Below are 18,395 nucleotides of genomic sequence, written 5' to 3'. Positions count from 1 at the left end.
CACCTGTAATGCTTCTCCTAGTCCTATGCTGCCTAGCGTCTTTGCTCTTAATATTCTACTGGTGTTGCTCAAGCATTTCAGTGGAATTATGCTCTCCTCAAGAGAGAGGAGAGGTGAGAAGAGGCAGGAGAGCTGAGAGAGAGCATGTGACACGCAGAAACCACCCCAGATGTATCTGCAGGCCTCGATATGCTTTGTGTGTGTCACACACACACATACCTCTCCAGGAAGCACCGCTACAGCCCATCCCCAATTACAACCTCCTTTGACAGGATACAAATGTGTTCCAGATGGCCTGATGGTTGATTTATGAAGGAGTGAGAGGCTCGATATCCTCCTGTCCTACGTATCACTCCTTTCTCTTCCTCTCTCTTTCCGTCTCTCCCTTTTTTGCTAAAAACCTCTGAGCATCAAAGACAGACAAGACTTGTTCCTGTGTTAAAGGCCATTAATCCACTGCACTCCATCACTCTCCTCTCCTCTCCTATACTGTCCTCTCCACTCCTGTCCTCTACGTCTACCTCTGTTATTCCCAAAGTGAATCCCCCTTTCTTTCAGAAGATAACTTCAGAGGCTGAGCGGAGACAGAATCAAACCTCTCCTTTCCTCTATCGTACCTCATCTCTACGTTATTACCAACTAAAGGGCCCCTAGCCTCTCTCTTTCTCGGAGCCTGAGCAGAGACAGAAAGAGCCGAGTCTGTCTTTGACCTCTGTGTCCTGCTGGGTGGCTGGTGCTAGTTGTAGCCACCGGGCTCTTGTTTGCAGTCCCACTGACAGCACTTTAGATGTCAGCCAGAGGAATGGGTCAACGTTCCATTGTTTTCTCCCCCCTCTCAGCCTTGCTAAAGCCCTGCTCCTTTTCAGAAGGAAGGAATAAGCCTGCTTTCGTGCCTCTGATAGGAGAGATATCAGACAGAGCAATAACATTATCAGACAATAATATTGCGCTCTCTCTCGTTGTATCTCTCTCTGAATGTCTCTGTCTCGTTTTATATCTCTCTTGCTTTGTATGCACAGTAGCTAAATGGTGCCAATAAAGGATTTCTAAAAATAACAATAGATCTCTCTAACTCGCTCTACCTCTGTCTCTCTCTCTCTTTGTCTCTCTCCACAGATTTTCGAGGGGAATCAGAACTACGATACACCAGAGCTGAGGACCGTGGAGCCCTTGCTGACACGCTACGTCAGGGTCTACCCAGAGAGGTCCACCCCTGCTGGAATGGGCCTCCGACTCGAGCTCCTGGGCTGTGAGATTGAAGGTAGGCCTCAAATGGAATCCCACACACACACATTTTAATTGTAGACACACACACACAACACACAGACACATAGGCACACACACAGACACACATAGTCCATCTTCTATCATCTGTGTGATGACGGTTTTAGAGCTGAATGCATGGTGTTTCTCGAGGTGGTGTTTGAATGTATGGTGCTTGTCCTAGGCCCAAAAGGCAACACTATCTCCCTGAGAGGGACAGTTGTCTTGTCTCCATGCGTGCTACATCATATTCCTGAAGAATATTCCTGAAGAAAGACCACTCAGGCACATTGCACATGGGATCAAATGAAACCCCACCTGGCCTGAGGATTACTGCAAGCCCCTTCTAGTCCCGGTTCCATCTCTGGGGCCTCTCTCCCACCCTTCCCTCCCCCTCTGCCCCTCTCTCTCGCGTTCTACCTCTTTCTTTCTCTCTCCCCCCCTTTCTCTCTTTCTCTCACCTCCTTTACTTTATCTCTCTTCCCTTTCTCTACCCCCCCCCCCACCGAAAGCTAATTTAGACTAGAACCAGCTCAGCTATAAGAACATGTTCTGCCAGGCCTAAGTGGATTTACATATTGGATTTCAGGGAGGCTGTAGCGAGCGTAGCCCTGTGTAAGACATGGAGTCCCACTGGGGGCTTTAGAGGGAGGATAATGCTTGTTTTCACTATTAATGCTACCACACACTCGAACACACACACACATATGCTCTCTCTCTCACACACATACACTCACACACATACACTAGTGATGCACGGGTTGACTCATAACCTTCAGTCCCCGAGGTTATATCCGCGGGGCGGACGGGTTTAGCGTCATCAAATATTGTGTGGCTGAAGGGCAGGGGGGTGGCGGGCGGGTAAAATAAAGAGAAAACAATACCTTAAAACAAATATGTGTGCAATTTATATAGGCTACATTGAGGATATTCCTTCATTATTTTAGGCTATCTTGTCATGCCCTGATTTGATTCACCTGTCTTTGTGATTGTCTCCACCCCCTCCAGGTGTCGCTCATCTTCCCTATTATCCCCTGTGTATTTATACCTGTGTTCTCTGTTCGTCTGTTGCCAGTTCGTCTTGTTTGTCAAGATTACCAGCGTTTGTCCTGTCAGCTCCTGTCTTTTCCCAGACTCTCTTGGTAACTCAGTAACCCAGTTGCTAGCAGCGCCATCTCATCGGCCACTCCACCTTCTCGGGAGCCCCATTTTCCCCTGCTCGCACCCCTTTTCATGCCATTCTGCTTTTTGAGAGACTCGTCCAAATCTCCCTGGGTTCTCATGGATTCTGGGGCCGACAAGAGTTTTTTGGACGCTACCCTGGCGTCCGAGCTGAACTTCTACACTCAGCACTCTCCATTGGCATGGATGTTAGAGCGCTGGACGGGTGCTCTACAGGCTGAGTCGCCCACAACACCACTCCCACCTACGGGTGTCAGGGAACCACAGCGAGGCTCTCCAGTTCCTACTCATCAAGTGATCCTGCTCACCCATCTGATTCCTGTGGTATTGGGATTCTCCTGGATCAATCCCCTCATTAACTGGTTTACTGGTGCCATCATGGGCTGGAGCCAGTCCTGCCACGCACATTACCTGAAGTCAGCACAACCTGCCCCGGCACGTCTTCCTAGGGGCTCAGAAGTTGCCCCGGACCTCTCCGCCATTCCTGCGGAGTACCAGGACCTCCGGGTTGGTGTTCAGCAAGGCCCGGACCACTTCGCTTCTTGCGGTGAAGATGGAGGAATGGAGGCACTGGCTGGAGGGGCGGAACATCCGTTCATCGTGAGGACTGACCACAAGAAACGGGAGTATTTCCGCACCGCCAAGTGCCTCGGCTCCAGGCAAGCCATATGGGCCCTGCTGTTCACACGGTTCAACTTCTCTCTCTCATTCCCGCTGGGATCCAAGAATGTCAAGCCGGATGCACTGTCACACCGCTATAGCCCCACGACTACTACCCTGGAACCCGAGACCACCATCCCACCTCATGCCTGGCGACGGCACTCAGCTGGGGAATAGGGAAGCAGGTCCGTGAGGCACAGCATTCCCAGCCAAACCCCGGGGGAGGCACTGATAACCGGATGTTCATTCCCAACACCGTCCGCTCTGCGGTCCTGGAGTGGGCCCACTCCTCCAGGCTGGCCTGCCACCCGGGCGCTCGTCGGATCCTGGCCTTTGTGCGACAGCGCTTTTGGTGGCCTTCCATGGTCCTGGACGTGTCCTCATTCATTGCCATTTGCACAGTTTGTACACAGAACATGACTCCTTGGCAAGCTCTGGCTGGTCTCCTCCAATCTCTGCCTGTCCCTCACCGTCCCTGGTCTCACATCTCCCGGGACTTTGTCACAGGTCTTCACCCATCTGATGGCAACACCATCATCCTGACCATGTTGGATCGGTTCTCCAAAGCCGCCCACTTCATTCCTCTTTCCAAACGACCCTCTGCCAAAGAAACGGCCCAGCTCATGGTGCAGCACATCTTCCGGATCCATGGACTGCCCGTGGACATGGTCTCCGACCGGGGTCCTCATTTCTCGTCCCAGTTCAGGAAAGTGTTCTGCATCCTCATTGGGTCGTCGGCCAGCCTGTCCTCCGGGTTCCACCCCAGTCCAACAGCCAATCTGACCAAGCCAACCAGGACCACAAGACCACCCTGCACTGCCTGGTCTCTGCCAACCCCACCCCCTGGAGCCAGCAGCTTGTATGGGTCAAATATGCCTGCAACACCCTTCCTTGCTCTGCCACAGGCCTATCTCCCTTTGAGTGTTCCCTGGGGTATCAGCCCCCACACTTCCCTGAGAAGGAAGAGGAGGCCGGCATACCTTCTGCCGCTGTCGCCTTACCTGGAGGAGAGCCCAGTCGGCCCTCCTCAAGACCACCTCCAGGTGTCGATGACAAGCGGATCGCCATCGGACCCCGGCTTCCCGGTTTCATCTCGGGCAGAAGATATGGCTCTTCATCAGCTATCTTCCCATCCGGGTGGAGTCTCGCAAACTGTCCCCCCGGTTTACCGGCCCTTTCCCCATCTCCAAGGTATGGCTCTCCACCCGGGATCTGCCCCTCTGCTGTTCCTCTTCTGTTGCCCCGTACCCTTCGTGTACACCCCACCTTTCATGTGTCCCGTATCAAGATCGTGTCTCACAGTCCCTTGTCTTCCATTTCCAGGCCCACCCCTCCTCCCCGTGTCACCGATGGCCATTCCGCGTACACAGTGAGACTGAGGGTTCAACCACGGGGCAGGGGTTTCCAATACCTGGTTGACTGGGAGGGTTATGGCCTGGAGGAGAGGTGCTGGGTCCCTGCTAGAGACATTCTGGACCCAGCCCTCATCGCCAACTTCCACCGCCAGCACCCCGGTCAACCAGGTATGCGCCCAGGTAGGACGCCAGGTGGCGCTCCTAAAGGAGGGGTGGTGGGGTACTGTCACTCCTATCTTTTCCCAGCCTCTCTTTTTCTCGCCCTCCTGGTTTTTGACCCTTGCCTCTCCTGACCCAGAACCCGCCCGCCTGTCCACTCTGTCTGCCCCTGACCCTGACTGCCGTCCTGTACCTTTACCCAATCTGGATTTCCAAACTCTGCCTGACCTGACCCTGCCTGCCGTTCTGTACCTTTGCCTCTGTTGCTGTAATCAACATTGTTACTTCCACACGGTCTGCATCTAGGTCTTACCTTATCCAGATATATCTGGTATTACAAAAAGGATATTGTAGAAGTTTAATTCAATACGAAAGAAGCAGCAAAAGGAGAGTTAAAAATAAAAAGATGGGAAGGCTAGAAAAGTAATGTTTGGAAAAGATTTGGCGAAGTGGTAAAGAGGATAACAGCAGTGCCAGCTATGTTATGTTTGATGATTGAGAGGCGCTTTACAAATTTGACAGTTGCAAGACGGGACTTCAAGTAGACATATGGCTTGTCAAGGGAACTGTAGCGTAATGTTTAGATGGGTTAAATGGGAACTAAAATCTGGACACTGACTGTGGTTCTATAACCTCTCACATAGCCTTAATTAATATTAACTCCTGCAGAATTAAGCATTTCTTCAGTTAAATGATAAGCAAAATTTGGACGTTGGAACAGAAGTATTATTGATTTATTTCTGCATCTTGAGAGAATGCAATGCTCAGTTAGATACCATCTGTAGAGGTTCTGTCTTCATCATAAAAGCATCATAAAAGCTGATAGTGTTTCAACCACATAAAATATGCATCGAAGCCGAACTGGAATCTTGTTTTTTACCCTTACAACTGGTAAAACTGACGTCATTTGGACATTTTTCATAAGAAAATCTTTCCCGTTTCTTCTTGGCTATTGTATTTTCTCCCCAGTCCCTAAAACGTCTTGGCTCCGTGACAGATGACAGAGAACTTTAACGATGTCAACTAGATTGAAGTATTAATTCAATCGCTCTATTACATTATTCTGGTTAGAAAGGGTTTATTTATGTAACAGCTTTCTTTATGTGAAGGAGAGGCGGACCAAAGCGCAGCGTGGTTATTTTGATTCATGTTTTAATTAAATCACTTCACATGAACAAACTAACAAAAACAAGAACAAGAACAAGAACCGTGAAAACCCAAAACAGCCCTATCTGGTGCAAAACACAGAGACAGGAACAATCACCCACAAACACACAGTGAAACCCAGGCTCCCTAAGTATGATTCTCAATCAGAGACAACTAATGACACCTGCCTCTGATTGAGAACCATACTAGGCCGAAACATAGAAATACCCAAATCATAGAAAAACAAACATAGACTGCCCACCCCATCTCACGCCCTGACCATACTAAATACAGACAAAACAGGAAATAAAGGTCAGAACGTGACAATTTAGTCTTCTATGGCAACATATGATGACAGAAGAGAAGCTGCATGTATGTAATTATAGACAAGTTGACCAACAAATAGCCTACCAAAATGTTGGAAATTATAAGCAGAAACATATCTAAATCAGGCACCCCCATCAAAAAAATCCTTCTGCCGTCTTTGAATAGCCTATAGCGCATTTTCTATATTTGCAGGTTAGGGTTGGGTGCAGGCCTCATATTTTCACTTTATCTCATATAGTTGGGCAGTTGCGAATGGGTTATTAGCTGACCTGTGCACCACTTGCACACACAGGTGCTAATACCAGCTAGGAGACAATGAGTGCTGGTATGTAAGCTAAACCCGAGTTAGTAAAACCTAATATATATTTTTCTATGGAGGTCTCCAACTAGAACACTGAACCTGTCAATGACCTCTTCACCCTGAGTCTGTCAGAGGTTGAACTCACTCATATTTCATCTAGCAGAGGGCGAGGGAAATTATAGATTACACATGCACCATTTCCTCTCCCTCTCTCCCCTTCGGCCTCTCTGCCTCTCGCGCTCTCTCACTTTCGCTCCCTCCCTCCAGGGGAAGCCCTCATTACTCCGTCAGGGTAAACACATCCAGGCTGTGTGTTAGCAGAGCGTGGAACAGAGCTGGGGCCGTGCCCACATCCAACAAGGCCAGCGGGCCCTAATGATAGACCAGGGTGGGGCCCAGTCTTCAGCCCAATCCCAGGCCCTATGCATCTCCTATCCAGCCTAAACCCAAACCTAAACTGCGTCCCAAATGGCACCCTATTCCCTAAAAGTTCACAACTTTTGATGAGAGGCCTATTGGCTCTGGTCAAAAGTATTGCAAGACATGGGGAATAGGGTACCATTTGGGAGACACACCTCAACCTAAAGCCTAAGCATCCACCATGCACCATCCAAAATATATATTTATACATCCCTCTGCATCCTCATAAAAGGAGGGCTGCTAATAGCTCAGTGATTGAATCCCAGTTTCGTGACACTGGCACGGCCTGCCTTGTATATGTTTGTATTATGTGTGTGTATGTGCGTGTGGTACCGCAAACCATACAAAGGAGCAGCTGATTGCAAGTTTAACATGTGTCCTCTCTCACTCTCTTGCCCTCTCTCTCCATCTGTTCCGCAGCTCCCACTCCCCTCCCCACCACACTGGCATCCACAACTCCGTCAGATGAATGTGATGATGACCAGGCCAGCTGCCACAGTGGAACAGGTGATGACTACGATGTGACAGGTGCTAACATCACTCTCATGAGACTGCTATCTGACCTACCCCTCTACCCCTACTCTCACTATATAATAACCTGGCATACACACATACACGCACACACACAGGCAGACAGACAGACAGCCTTGTTCTCTTTCTAGGCTGACCTCTTTCCCCACTAACCTAATTATAGCCTGCCTTACTCCCTCTGCCTTCAACCTTGCTATACCTTTCTGTTCCTTATGGATACCTCCCAAATGGCACCCTGTTCCCTTCATAGTGCATTTAATTTGGCCAGTGCCCCTAGAGCTGTGGTCAGAAGTATGTCAACATATAGGGACTAGGGTGCCATTTTGGACTCAGGCATAGAGTTATCTTTATGGCTATTCCTCCCTCCCATTTTAAAGCAGCAGTCTCCAGCCATCAGTGATGTGCATGGCACTCTCAGTTACTCTGGTTCTCTCCTTCCTGGCCCTATATGTCGTGAAAGAGGGAGTGTGGAAATGTTGGGTATGAGTTAAGAGAGATAGGAGAGAGGGCATCTGTTTGAACCAGAATAAAGGAGGAGTGTGTATGACCCTTATCCTTCTGTCAACAAGGCTCCTCTTTAACTATAGCCTCAACACAGACGAGTGTCAGCAAAAGAGGGAAGCTAGCTCGGCTAACTGAGCTACATTGTGTTCTGAGCTAGAGGAAGCTAGGCTAACTGTGCTACACTGTTATGCTGTACTCTGTAACTCAGTTTGTTGAGCATGGCGCTTGTAACATCAGGGTAGTGGGTTTGATTCCCGGGACCACCCATATGTAGAATGTATGAACGCATGACTGTAAGTCGCTTTAGATAAAAGCATCTGCTAAATGGCATATATATATATATATATATATAGATATCATTGTTATGTGGTACGGCTAGACTAACTGTCCTGCCACTGTGTTGTTGTTCTGACAGGTGGGACCACAGCGCCAGAGGGCAAGACAGAGGTGGACACCATCCCAGGTTAGGATCCATTGTATTATCAATGTACTGTATACAAGACTCTTGTGACTGTATGTGTTTGAGGGGCTTTGAATGCATGTGTGAGCATGTGAGGTTAATTCGTGTGTGGGTAGATATAGTTTTTTCCAGCAGACTATTTAAGAAAAATGTGTTCTCTAGTGTTCCTCAGAACTGTTGGGCTGCTCATTTTACGGGTAACTTTTCAGAATCCCTGCTTCAGTCCTCCCTAGAATGGAAAAAAAACAAAAAGCCCTCTTAATTGGGAACGGAAAAATGTGTCTCTGTGCCTGAAATGTGGTTCCACATGAGAATTCCATGCTTTGTGTTTAATGGGTAAATATATTCTGGTGCCTGCAGAAACTAGTTAAAACCCAGAGATTATTAAAGGGAATATTGGCTCAAATGTTTTATTCTTTGGTGAGCTGGGGCCTTAGTGCCCAACGTACACAGACACACAGGGCTTCTGAAGCATTGCTGACATTCTAAACATATCTCTGTTGTGCTGCTTCTTTCGAATGTCTCTTTCTTTATCCAATTTCATAACAAAAACGAGGCTCCCCATCGACCCGCTCTCACACACGTGTGTGTGTGTGTGTGTGTGTGTGTGTGTGTGTGTGTGTGTGTGTGTGTGTGTGTGTGTGTGTGTGTGTGTGTGTGTGTGTGTGTGTGTGTGTGTGTGTGTGTGTGTGTGTGTGTGTGTGTGTGTCTGTAGAGGGATTGTGTGTCAGGAATGCAAGTCCTTTCTATTAGCCATATCTGCCTTTAGAGTCCAACGGGGCTCTGCTCTGCTCATTATAAAGACTTCACACTGGGCTAACACTAGTTGAGTCAATGTCGTTTCCACATCATTTCAATGGAATTACGTTGAACCAACCTAGAATAGACATTGAATTGACGTCTGTGCCCAATGGGCTCTCTCTCAGCAGGCTGTTGTGAAGGAAAACACACACACAAACTCTCTCCCTCTCTCTCTGTCTCTCTCCTCTCACCTGCTATGTATCCCTTTACTGTCATTGTATACTTTCTTTTATGAACCCATATCACGTTCACAGGCCCTTTAATTAAAATAGATGATTAACTGGATTTATTCAATCTCCCTCCTTGAAAAGTCTGCATGGAGTCTCTTCACTCCTACCACCACCACCCTATTCTGTCAAGAATGTACCATCCTCTAATTCTCTCTCCCTTTCTCATAGTTTTTTGTATCTACCCTTTCCTCTGAAATTTGAGTTTCACAGTTCTCTGCTGCCCTCTAGTGGTTTACCTAAGTGTTCCACCTCCACAAGACTCTCGTCGAGTGGACCCTCAGGTCAACACAAATACTCTTGGAGTATATCTCTCAGTACCATATTAAAACAATGGTCTATTTCAACCAGTCGGTATTCTTACCCTGACCCCTGTCACACCACAGAATAACTTTTTTATTTTTTTATTGTCCAGGACAAGGCTTTATCTGTGTCCAGGAAACCACCCCTATTTATATGCATCTCTATGAGACATAACTGACCTGTGATCTGTCCCCCTGTCTGCAGCGTTCCTGTGGTTTGCATGTGACTTTGGCTGGGCCAACGACCCCTCGTTTTGCGGCTGGACCTCAGTGGACAGCGACTTCAGATGGCAGATACAGTCCAGCGGCACGCCCACGCTCAACACCGGACCCAACATGGACCACACAGGTACAGACACAACAACAACAACAGAAGCTAATGATAACAGTATACGTAATTTATGTCCAGTGGAAAAACTGTCAAAACCAAGAGTTGTCATTAGATGATTTGTTTCCCCACCACTACTTTAGATGTCATCACCTACCCCTTTTCTCATGGGCTATTCCAACTTTATCATTTCCCTCTTCAGGCGGATCCTGTAACTTCATCTACACCCTTTTCTCATGGGCTATTCCAACTTTATCATTTCCCTCTTCAGGCGGATCCGGTAACTTCATCTACACCCTAGCGACGGGCTCCCAGGAAACGGAGGTTGCTAGGCTGGTCAGTCCGGTGGTGACAGTTGGTCAGTCTGACCTGTGCGTGTCGTTCTGGTACCACATGTTTGGCTCGCACATTGGCACGTTGCACATCAAACAGAGGAAGGAGACGGTCGATGGCATTGCTGACATACTACTGTGGACCGTCAGCGGTCACCAGGGCAACCGCTGGAGAGAGGGACGCGTGCTAGTACCACACTCCAGTAAACCCTATCAGGTATGGTATGGAGAGAGAGTGTCCATACACTGAACTATAAGCTTGGACAGATCAATGTAGCATCATATACATTAAAACTATGTGTGATGTGTATAAATACATTGTTTGAATTGCAGAGACAGTTTTGTCTGTTTGATTAGTGCTACTTGGTGATTGGCGTAGTGATAAAGTTAGAATTGTGAAATTAGTTGCTGAGAGGTTGCTCAAGGGTTGTTAAATACAGTTTTTTTTTTAATTATAACAATTGTTCTCTCTCTCCCAGGTGGTGATTGAAGGGTTTGTGGAGAGGAAGAGTTGGGGTGACATTGCTGTGGATGATATCAAGATCCTGGACAATCTGAACATGGCTGACTGCAAGGGTGACTGTTACTTCGCTACATTGATCTTTTGAGCTGGATTTAAACCAGTGACCTAAGGACACCAGTGTGTACAGGCCTGACTTTTAGCGCCAGTTTCCCAGACACAGATTAAGCGACGTTCTGGACAAAAAAAATGTAACTCAATGGAGATTCGCTATTGAACATGCTTTTTTTTGTCCATGGCTAGGCTTAATCTGTGTCTGGGAAACTGTCCCTCTATGGCATGTTCAATGTAAAGAGTGATGGTGATTTTTTTTACTATTGTGCTGGAGGGAAGTGCTTTTGTAACTGACTCGTCCCATCATTTTCAACAGATCCTGATGTTCCTACAGAGCCCATGCTGCCTGAAGACCGATTTAATGAAATGAGTATGTCACCATATCACATATTAATACACAACGTCTATGGGGTTGAGTGTTGTAAAACAGAGTAACATACTTATGATGACATGTGTTAGCAATGCAGTAGATTTCACTAATACGTCTGCTCCCCCTCTACCTCTCTCTCTTTACTCTGTAACACAAAGCTTAGGGATTCAGTGTTGGAAAGATAATAACAATCATTGTCCAAACATATGTAACAGCTATCTACAAAGCTGTAGATTTCCATGAATACTGGGATGGTTGAAAATGAGATGAGGGTCTACTCACCCTCTTCTTCTTCTCTCCTGTAGTTGTGGACATCACAGACTTCCCTGACATGATGGAGAACAATGAGATCCTCAACGGTGTCAGTGGCGGTGCAGGCAACATGCTGCAGACACTGGACCCCATCCTCATCACCATCATCGCTATGAGTGCCCTGGGGGTCTTCCTGGGGGCCATCTGTGGGGTCGTCCTCTACTGTGCCTGCTCACATGGCCACATGTCAGACAGGAACTTATCCGCTCTGGAGAACTACAACTTTGAGCTGGTAGACGGAGTCAAGCTAAAGAAAGACAAACTCAACTCACAGAACTCATACACAGAGGCGTGAGCGGGAAGTGAGATGTGTGTGTGTGGGGAGTGTAGCATTTTGTGCGTGTGCACAAGACTGTAGGCATAGCCAAGACTCAATGTGTGGCTGGGGCTAAAGGAACTGCTGGAGGCCTCTCATTGGAGGAGGCCCAGGTTTAGGAACCAATGGGAGGTTGTGATTGAGCCATTGCTTTTCTCAGGAGCTGCAGTAATGGGAACCTACCAGTAGGAGACACTGTGTACAAAATTAAATACAGGAGGAAAAAATATGTACAGATGATTAGATTATTATTTAAATTGTTCATTTTTACAATCGGATGCTGGTGTTGAGACCAATTTAATTATCACAATGTTTAAAGTATTTATCATATTCTGGGAGGAAACATTTTTGTTACTATAATTATTTTAAATCAAAGTCATGTTTGTGTTGAAGGAGAAGTATCAAAACCCAAAATTAACCATAACTGACAATATTGTTGGTCATACTGCACCATGGTGGAGTAGCAGCAGGGTGTGCCCTCTGCCCCCCTGACCTCTGCCCCTGTCTACATGTGTGGGTCAGAGGTTAAAGGTAAAGGTTGCACCCCTTGGCAGTAGATGGTTCTGACAGTGCCTTTAATACATATTTGTTGGTTTCCTTGTTGATTTTGGAGATTTTACATCTCTTACGTTCTGACCACGTTGTGACATCTAAAGCAGGGGCTTTAAATTAGCTAATAATCAAGTCTGCAAAACAGGATCCAATCCCTCCATGGTACTTTTCTCTCTCTGTCCCAGACCCACATATAATTGTATATACGTTTTAATATATTTTGATTATTTTAAAGAACAAAAATGGAAAAAAAGCTGCAGTATCCCTTTTTCCAATGGGTTGTGTGTTGTAAATACAATCATCTGCCTGTTGTTGTGAAGAGTGAAGTATTTTGGTTTAATGGTTTCATTTCGATCCGGCTCTGTGTGCTGTGTAAAGATAGGCCAGTGCACATTCAAAGAAGACATGTTCTTGTTCTACATCTTCTAGATGCAATCCGCTTCACGGCACCATGGGGAGGACGAAGAAGTTACTGTAAACAGAAAAGGAAAAAATAAAAACAGTTGTATTCATGTTACTAACTTCTACACACTAATTAACATAAGGCAGCCACACACCCCATATCCTTCTGTGGTCACAGGGTCTATCATCTCTCATATCAACTGCAGCAGTGGAAGAAGATATGTATAATGTCTGCCAGCATACCAAAAAAACTATTGCTTTAGCTTCATGGGGTTGACCAGTGGCTTGTTATTTCCAGCTACATACATCTGTGGATTGTCATACAAAAAAGTGCTAACTTTTACGACCATGCACTTCGTTATCCAACATCTTAATCCTCACTAGTGAGATATACTGAGGGGTGGAGGATTACATATACTGGGGTGTATCAATGGTGCTATCGCGTTCACACTGCAGACTAGATGCTCATAATCATAACAATAACACAGTTTGGATTGGATTGTCACATTCTGTACCCTACTACAAATTAGTCGTGCCGTAAGGTTTATGTGTAACAGCTATACGCTGTGATGTCAGGGCTGATTTCATTAGGAAGGGACGCTGGTACAGAGCTAAGTGGTTGAGTGATGTCATCAAGCATGGCGAATCAGGCCACTTGCCCTGTTGTCATTACCAAAGGATGATTGGATACCTCTTCTACTGGGGGAGGGGTTTGTTATCAACACACTACTGCTACTGGACTGCAGCATTTCAACCACAACCACCCCTTTTCAACAAATGTTCACAGTAAATGGACTTGGACTACTGGCAAAGTCAAGAGGGGAAGGTGGGTTGACTGTAGAAACAATACTGTTCGATGGTTCGTATTATTTCAGCTGAAGTTGCATCAATGTGAACTCTGAAATCTCGAGTCTTGGATTTCAGACTCACTTTACCAATCAATCTAGCTATCAATCCTTGTTTGGGCTGGAGAAGTAAGGGGATCTGTAGTAAGGACTTAGTAAGAGGCTCACAGTATCAGGTCTGAGGAGGACTTGACCTTTGGAAATGTCCAGTGGATTTTCTACAGCACAACCATCAGAGAGACATAATGATGTTGAACAGGGGGACATCTGCTACATCTGTGTGCTATGTCGTGTGCTGTGGTGAACACATTCTCAGCTTGGGTTATGTTAATTTCAGGTTTGATTTCCCACTTTGCAATGCTTACTGTTTTGTGCATTCAGCTTCGAGGACAGTAGCCTCAGTCTGGTAACTAGAGAAAATGGATACTGTAGCGTGGAAACTAAAAATAAACAATGTTGCACTGATAAATATATTCAATAAGGTTGTCATTTGTAAACAAAAACAAAAACAGAAAAAACAGTGTTCGTTTTCTTTCTTATTTTTATAGTTTCAGATTATGTGATATAATTCTGAAATGTACAAATTATTGAGATGTTTTCATTATTGAAAAAGGTACACAAATTTCCTATAGTAATGTAGCCATTGACCTGAATTATTATTGCTTCGTTTTGTACTGTCATTAACATTTTGTGCAACTTCTTTTTACAAAAAAACGTGTATTTTCAATACTGCTTCTACTATATAATTAATTCTGTAATTTGCTGTTGTAGGAAAAGATGAATAAACAGCAAGGCCTTAAAAAACTGAACAGAACAATTGTTTTGGTATTGTAGGGTTGTGGTTTAAACTACTGTTATTGGAGTTGAACATGCTGGTGGTTTGGGTGTGGGCTACTGTGATGGTGTGCCGATAAGAACACAGGAGGAGGAGGTACATTTCAAAGGGATTTCACCTGGTTTATTTGGTAGGATTGGAAGGGGTGATTTATTTAACAAGGTTCTGGATGGTTGCTCTATAAACAAGGGAAAAAACATATACTGTCGTCATAAACTAATAGAATACAAATAAATGTATACTACGTTATTTACAGTGCCTTGCAAAAGTATTCATCTCCTAGGCTTTTTCCTATTTTGTTGAATTACAACCTGTAAATAAATATATTTTTATTTGGAGATCATGTAATGGACATTACACAAAATAGTTTAAATTGGTGAAGTGAAATTTAAAAAAATAACTTGTTTCAAAAAATTCTTAAAAATAAAAAACTGAAAATTGGTGCATGCATATGTATCCACCCCCTTTGATATGAAGCCCCTAAATAATATCTGGTGCAACCAATTACCTTCAGAAGTCACATAATAAGTTCAATAAAGTCCACCTTTGTGCATTCTAAGTGTCGCATGATCTGTCACATGATCTCAGTATATACACACCTGTTCTGAAAGGCCCCAGAGTCTGCAACACCACTAAGCAAGGGGCACCACCAAACAAGCAGCATCATGAAGACCAAGGAGCTCTCCAAACAGGTCAGGGACAAAGTTGTGAAGAAGTACAGATCAGGGTTGGGTTATAAAATAATATCCGAAACTTTGAACATCCCACGGAGCACCATTAAATCCATTATTAAAAAATTGAAAGAATATGGCATCACAACAAACCTGCCAAGAGAGGGCCGCCCACCAATACTCACAGACCAGGCAACGAGGGAATTAATCAGAGAGGCAACAAAGAGACCAAAAGATAACCCTGAATGAGCTGCAAAGCTCCACAGCGGAGATTGGAGTATCTGTCCATAGGACCACTTTAAGCCGTACACTTCACAGAGCTGGGCTTTACGGAAGAATGGCAATTAAAAAGCCAATTGTTTAAAGAAAAAAATAAGCAAACATATGGAAGAAGGTACTCTGGTCAGATGAGACTAAAATGTAGCTTTTTTGGCCATCAAGGAAAGCGCTATGTCTGGCGCAAACCCAACACCTCTCATCACCCCGAGAACACCAGTGGTGGCAGCATCATGCTGTGGGGATGTTTTTCCATCGGCAGGGACTGGGAAACTGTTCAGAATGGATGGAATGATGGATGGCGCTAAATACAGGGAAATTCTTGAGGGAAACCTGTTTCAGTCTTCCAGAGATTTGAGACTGGGACGGAGGTTAACCTTCCAGCAGGACAATGACCCTAAGCATACAACTCAAGCAACACTCGAGTGGTTTAAGAGGAAACATTTATATTTCTTGGAATGGCCTAGTCAAAGCCCAGACCTCAATCCAAGCTGTAGCAGTTTTGCCTTGAAGAATGGGCAAAAATCCCAGTGGCTAGATGTGCCAAGTTTATGGAGACATTCCCCAAGAGACTTGCAACTGTAATTGCTGCAAAAGGTGGCTCTACAAAGTATTGACTTTGGGTGGGTGAATAGTTATGCACGCTCAAGTGTTCTGTTTTTTTTGTCTTATTTCTTGTTTGTTTCACAATAAAAACATATTTTGCATCTTCAAAGTGATTGTGTAAATCAAATGATACAAACCCCCCAAAAAATCAATTTGAATTCCAGGTTGTAAGGCAACAAAATAGGAAAAATGCCAAGGGGGTGAATACTTTCACAAGCCACTGTACACTCCCCTACGTATGCATTTGGATAGTGAGTCTAAAATAAAATAGAATGTGTCTTTATACTCCAGCATTTTGGATTTGAGATCAAAATGTTTCATATGACAGTACATAACGTCACCTTTTATTTGAGTGTTTTGCTCATGCATACAATGCATTCGGAATGTATTAATTAATACCCCTTGACTTTTTCCACATTTTGCTCTGTTACAGGCTGAATTTAAAATGTATTACATTTAGATTTGTTTTGTCACTGGCCTACACACAGCACCCATAATGTCAAAGTGGAATTATATTTTTGAAAATGTTTACAAATTAATTAAAAATGAAAAGCTGAAATGTTGTGGGTCAATAAGTAATATATAAGTATTCAATCCCTTTGTTATGGCAAGCCTAAATAAATACAGGAGTAAAATAAATGCTGCTTAACAATTCACATAAGTTGCATTGACTCACTCTGTGTGCAATAATAGGGTGTTTAACATGATTTTGAATGACTTTGTACCCCACAAATACAATTATCAGTAATGTCCCTTAGTCGAGCAGCGAATTTCAAACACAGATTCAACCACAAAGGCTAGGGAGAATCTCCAATGCCTCGCAAAGGGCAACTATTGGTAGGTGTCACATCTACTCTGCCCTACCAAGCAAAAAGGCAATAACTGCTCATTTGGTCGAAAATTAGTTAATGTAATTTTTGCAACATTAAATACATGCTTAATCATGTGGACAAGTATCCTGCCTCTATTGTACCAGCAATTCACGTTGCGGGTATGTATGGCTTTCATGGAGAAACTGGGGTTAATGGTCAGCCTCACTTCTGGGTACTGGCCTCAGTCCAACGGGCAGGTGGAGAGGATGAACCAGGAGCTGGGGAGGTTCATGAGGAGTCACTGCCAGGACCGGAAGGGGGAGTGGGCCCGATTCCTTCCCTGGGCTGAATACGACCAGAATTCATTACGTCACTCCTCCACCGGACCTACTCGCTTCCAGTGTGTTGTCCTGGGTTATCTGCCGGTCCTGGCTCGGTGGACTTACTCCATTCCAGTGTGTTGTCCTGGGTTATCGGCCGGCCCTGGCTCGGTGGACTTACTCCCTTCCAGTGTCTTGTCCTGGGTTATCGGCCGTCCCTGACTCGGTGGCCTTACTCCCTTCCAGTGTGTTGTCCTGGGTTATCGGCCGGCCCTGACTCGGTGGACTTACTCCCTTCCAGTGTGTTGTCCTGGGTTATCGGCCGGCCCTGGCTCAGTGGACTCCTCACAGAGGAGGTTTGGAGTGATGCTTATGTGAGGCTCCAGTGTGCCGTCTGTCGCCAGAAGGAGCAGGTGGATCACCACCGCAGTGAGGCGTCCGTGGACATGAAGGGAGGTCCTGCTTATGTCGTCAGATCCCTCCTCGAATCCAGACATCGTGGGTGTCGGCTCCAGTACCTGGTGGACTGGGAGGTGTACGGCCCAAAGGAGTGGTGTTGGGTTCCGGTGGAGGACATTCTGGACCCCAACATCACCCATGATTTCCATCTTCGCAGCTCGGACCGTCACGCTCCTCATCCTGGGGGCCGGCGTCTTCCTGCGGCTGGAGCCGCGCGTCGGAGGTCGGGTACTGTCACGTCTATTCCCGCTGCGCTTCATCAATAGGCACACCTGGACTCCATTACTTCACTTCTTACCTCCCACATATCTGTCAATCTCTTAGTTCCATTCCCCAGGCAGTATTGACTATGTGTTTCATATCTGTAGGCCACTCGTGTATCTTGTATTGTTCCGTTTATTATTAAACTCACCATCTGCACTTACTTCCCAACTCCCGATATCCGCATTACAGTAGGTGAGTGGAAGGAAAAAAAACAGACATTGAATATCCCATTGAGCATGGTGAAGTTATTAATTACACTTTGGATGGTGTATCAATACACCCAGTCACTACAAAGATACAGGCGTCCTTCCTAATTTAGTTGCAGTAGAGGAAGGACACTGGGATTTCACCATTAGGCCAATAGTGATTTTAAAACAGTTAGAGATGAATCTTTGTGAAAGGAGAAAACTGAGGATGTATCAACAACATTGTAGTTACTCCACATACTAACCTAACTGACAGAGGGAAAAGAAGGAAGCCCGT

The 18,395-nt window shown here is 45.6% G+C and overlaps 1 protein-coding gene across 3 annotated transcripts in view; it reads left to right on the top strand.

Moving 5' to 3' along the window:
* nrp1a (neuropilin 1a) overlaps nt 1-16,616 on the top strand; it is a 123,244-nt gene extending 106,628 nt beyond the window's left edge. For 2 of the 3 annotated variants that reach the window (XM_052506845.1, XM_052506843.1), the window contains exons 12-19: nt 1,117-1,261; nt 7,234-7,341; nt 8,264-8,311; nt 9,844-9,987; nt 10,238-10,515; nt 10,778-10,874; nt 11,189-11,242; nt 11,548-16,616. In XM_052506845.1, coding sequence (XP_052362805.1) covers nt 1,117-1,261; nt 7,234-7,341; nt 8,264-8,311; nt 9,844-9,987; nt 10,238-10,515; nt 10,778-10,874; nt 11,189-11,242; nt 11,548-11,849 — 1,176 coding nt within the window. In that variant the 3' untranslated portion in view covers nt 11,850-16,616. The remainder of the gene's footprint in view (nt 1-1,116; nt 1,262-7,233; nt 7,342-8,263; nt 8,312-9,843; nt 9,988-10,237; nt 10,516-10,777; nt 10,875-11,188; nt 11,243-11,547) is intronic. The other variant, XM_052506849.1, reaches the window with a different exon arrangement.
* Nucleotides 16,617-18,395: the final 1,779 nt, after the last annotated feature.

This window comes from Oncorhynchus keta, chromosome 4 (genome assembly GCF_023373465.1).
Source record: "Oncorhynchus keta strain PuntledgeMale-10-30-2019 chromosome 4, Oket_V2, whole genome shotgun sequence".
Classification (NCBI taxonomy): Eukaryota; Metazoa; Chordata; class Actinopteri; order Salmoniformes; family Salmonidae; genus Oncorhynchus; species Oncorhynchus keta.
This window is presented reverse-complemented; position numbering and strand designations above follow the sequence as displayed.